The 2,496-nt window shown below is 37.9% G+C and overlaps 1 protein-coding gene across 2 annotated transcripts; it reads left to right on the forward strand.

Annotated features, from left to right (window-relative positions):
• The first annotated feature begins 97 nt into the window (after positions 1-97).
• Positions 98-1,729, forward strand: LOC112456985 (52 kDa repressor of the inhibitor of the protein kinase-like). 2 transcript variants are annotated; one of them, XM_025019809.1, is made up of 2 exons: positions 98-317; positions 991-1,729. In XM_025019809.1, the coding sequence occupies exons 1-2, from the start codon at positions 125-127 to the stop codon at positions 1,362-1,364; spliced, it is 567 nt and encodes a 188-aa protein (XP_024875577.1). In that variant the 5' UTR covers positions 98-124; the 3' UTR covers positions 1,365-1,729. The 2 variants fall into 2 exon arrangements, with proteins under 2 accessions (XP_024875577.1, XP_024875578.1); XM_025019810.1 differs by having other exon boundaries at positions 995-1,729.
• Positions 1,730-2,496: the final 767 nt, after the last annotated feature.

Below are 2,496 nucleotides of genomic sequence, written 5' to 3' on the forward strand. Positions count from 1 at the left end.
CTCATACCGTGTCAGACCACTGCGCATTCCCACCACTTTTGTCTAAGCTTACGTCATACTCGTGTAGCATCGGAATGGATCGGATGTACTCGGTGAATGGCTGCGTTCGCTCGGTTCGCTATTTATGTCGAGTAATTCGTTTGTGATTATTACAGTGTACGCAATGACGTGTAATGTGAAAGGGTGTGGGAACTATCTGGCAAAGACCAGAAAGATCGAAGGAAATAAAATAAAATATTTTTCCTTCCCAAAGGATGCAGCACTGTGTAATAAGTGGCGTCAAGCATGCGGAAAAGAAAATATTTCACCAAAATATGGTATGTACTTTTGTATAGTAATAGTTGCTTTCCATTTACACTCAAGTGATCTGAGTCACTCAGATATGTGAGTATTTTTATACTCAGGTAAGATATGTCATTTTGTATTTACCTGCTTATTTTGGTGACAAAGCTATCGCATAATAATAATACAGGTCCATAGCCTCACTTTTAATGTGAGTTTATTAGATTCATTAAAGCACATGGTCTCTGTTGAGGACGATTAGTTTTCGCGCTTCTCGAACTTTCGCGATCGGAATGCTGACACGAGGTCGGCACGAGGCGGGCCGGGATAGGCCAAACCACCCCTCTCTTATCACCTGTGCTCCTGCTCCGAATTCTGTCGCGGATATCAGCTACCGGCGTCGAGTGTGTATCGTCTTCAGAATAAATGCGACTTTCATACATAACGGTTTGATTTCTCTGTGCTACCCTATCTCTCGCAACCGTGCGTTCCCAGATTATCGCAACAGTCTCGATTGTGGATAAAAACTCAGCTGAATCTCACTTGCCAGCATGCAAAAGGAACGTGCATTTAACTGAGTTATGACGTCACAAGTGAGAATTATCTGAGTTTTGATGTAAATGGAAAGCAACTAATATTGTACCACAGATTTCTCTTGTTTATTATTATAAGCATATATTTAAGAACTTTAAACCTTGTTTGCTTCAGCTAGGATATGTTCGAAGCATTTTGCTGATGAAGCTTTTACGAAGCCCTTACAAGAACACCTACTAGGTTATTCACCTACACGAACTAGGAAGATACATCCTGATGCTATCCCGACGTTGCATCTCCATGCAGTACCTCCACTAACATCAAACGAAAATGTGTTAGCTGAAACAATGCCTTTGCCTGTATCAAATGAAGTTTCGATGGATGTTGAACAGACACCAGCATCGTCCAGTATAGAAGAACAGACACCAGCATCGTCCAGTACAGAAGAACACACAGCAGCATCGTCCAGTACAGAAGAACAGACACCAGCATCGTCCAGTACAGAAAAACAGATAATATTAGCGAGGCTATCGAAGAAGAGGGTTTAAAATATATAGCCGGATACTTAGCATTTAGATTTAAAAGCACAGATAAAATATTAGGTATTGAAACGCGCCAATTGGAAACAACGGGTGACCAAGATTGGCTGCAAGTTATTTCGCGAGGAAAATGTATGTATCCGAGTGACAAATTATTACAATGTGCTCGTATAATGAATATTGAGTTTGCTAAATATCACGGATCCAGTTTGAATAAAGAAAATCTTATATTTCAAAACTTAGCAAAAATAATAGAACCACAATTGAAAATTAAAATCCTGAGAGAGGCATTATGCCTCATTAGGACTAGGACATATATTAGGCTGCGCGAAATGAACCGAGCGATTGCAATCGCAAATCACAGGCAAAAAAAAGAAAGATGTCAAAATTTACTAATAAAAAACCTGTATATTAAATATCTGCATTTATTGTTATTTGATCTTTTATCTGCATCTTTCCTCTGCATATATAGTTCTTTATGTCGTACGCCACAATATATTTTTGTTTTGCGTCTCAGCTGACAATTCTTTTCCAATCGTTTTCCGACCAGTTTTGATTAAAACTAATAATTCGCAGAATTTTAATAATAAATGACTGGAAATTAAAATCTCGTTTTATGTGAAATTTTTCGGTACGTCGCAATGACTTTTATTCAATGCACACAATTCTTTTTTTCTTAATAATAATAATAATATTTTCTGTAATATCATATATTTAGACAAACCCACATAAAATAATTATAAAATTCGTCAAATAACAATAACGTTTCTAACATCTACAACGAGAGACAAATTCGGGAAACGATGAGCGTTTATCCGTATGTCACGTGCGTTTTTTATATTTATATATTTTCGTTCATATATATTTATTTATTTATAAAACAGAATTTTCTCTCACATAAATGATCAACATTATTTTGTATTCATATATTGTCCGCTCAAAATGCTTTTATAAAAGACTATTACAGATTCGCTGCTTAAATGTGCCGCTCAGTGTGACGTAAGCTTAGACAAGTCACTGATTGGCTGGGTTCGGAAATATGCGCAAGAGCATACCCTTGTATTTATACCATGCGCGGGTCCAGCGTGGTCCCGCCGGGCCGAAGAAACGCCACTGTCGTGCTAGCCGCCATAGTACCATC

This window comes from Temnothorax curvispinosus, unplaced genomic scaffold (assembly GCF_003070985.1).
Source record: "Temnothorax curvispinosus isolate PA1 unplaced genomic scaffold, ASM307098v1 QBEX01007359.1, whole genome shotgun sequence".
In the NCBI taxonomy this organism is placed as follows: Eukaryota; Metazoa; Arthropoda; class Insecta; order Hymenoptera; family Formicidae; genus Temnothorax; species Temnothorax curvispinosus.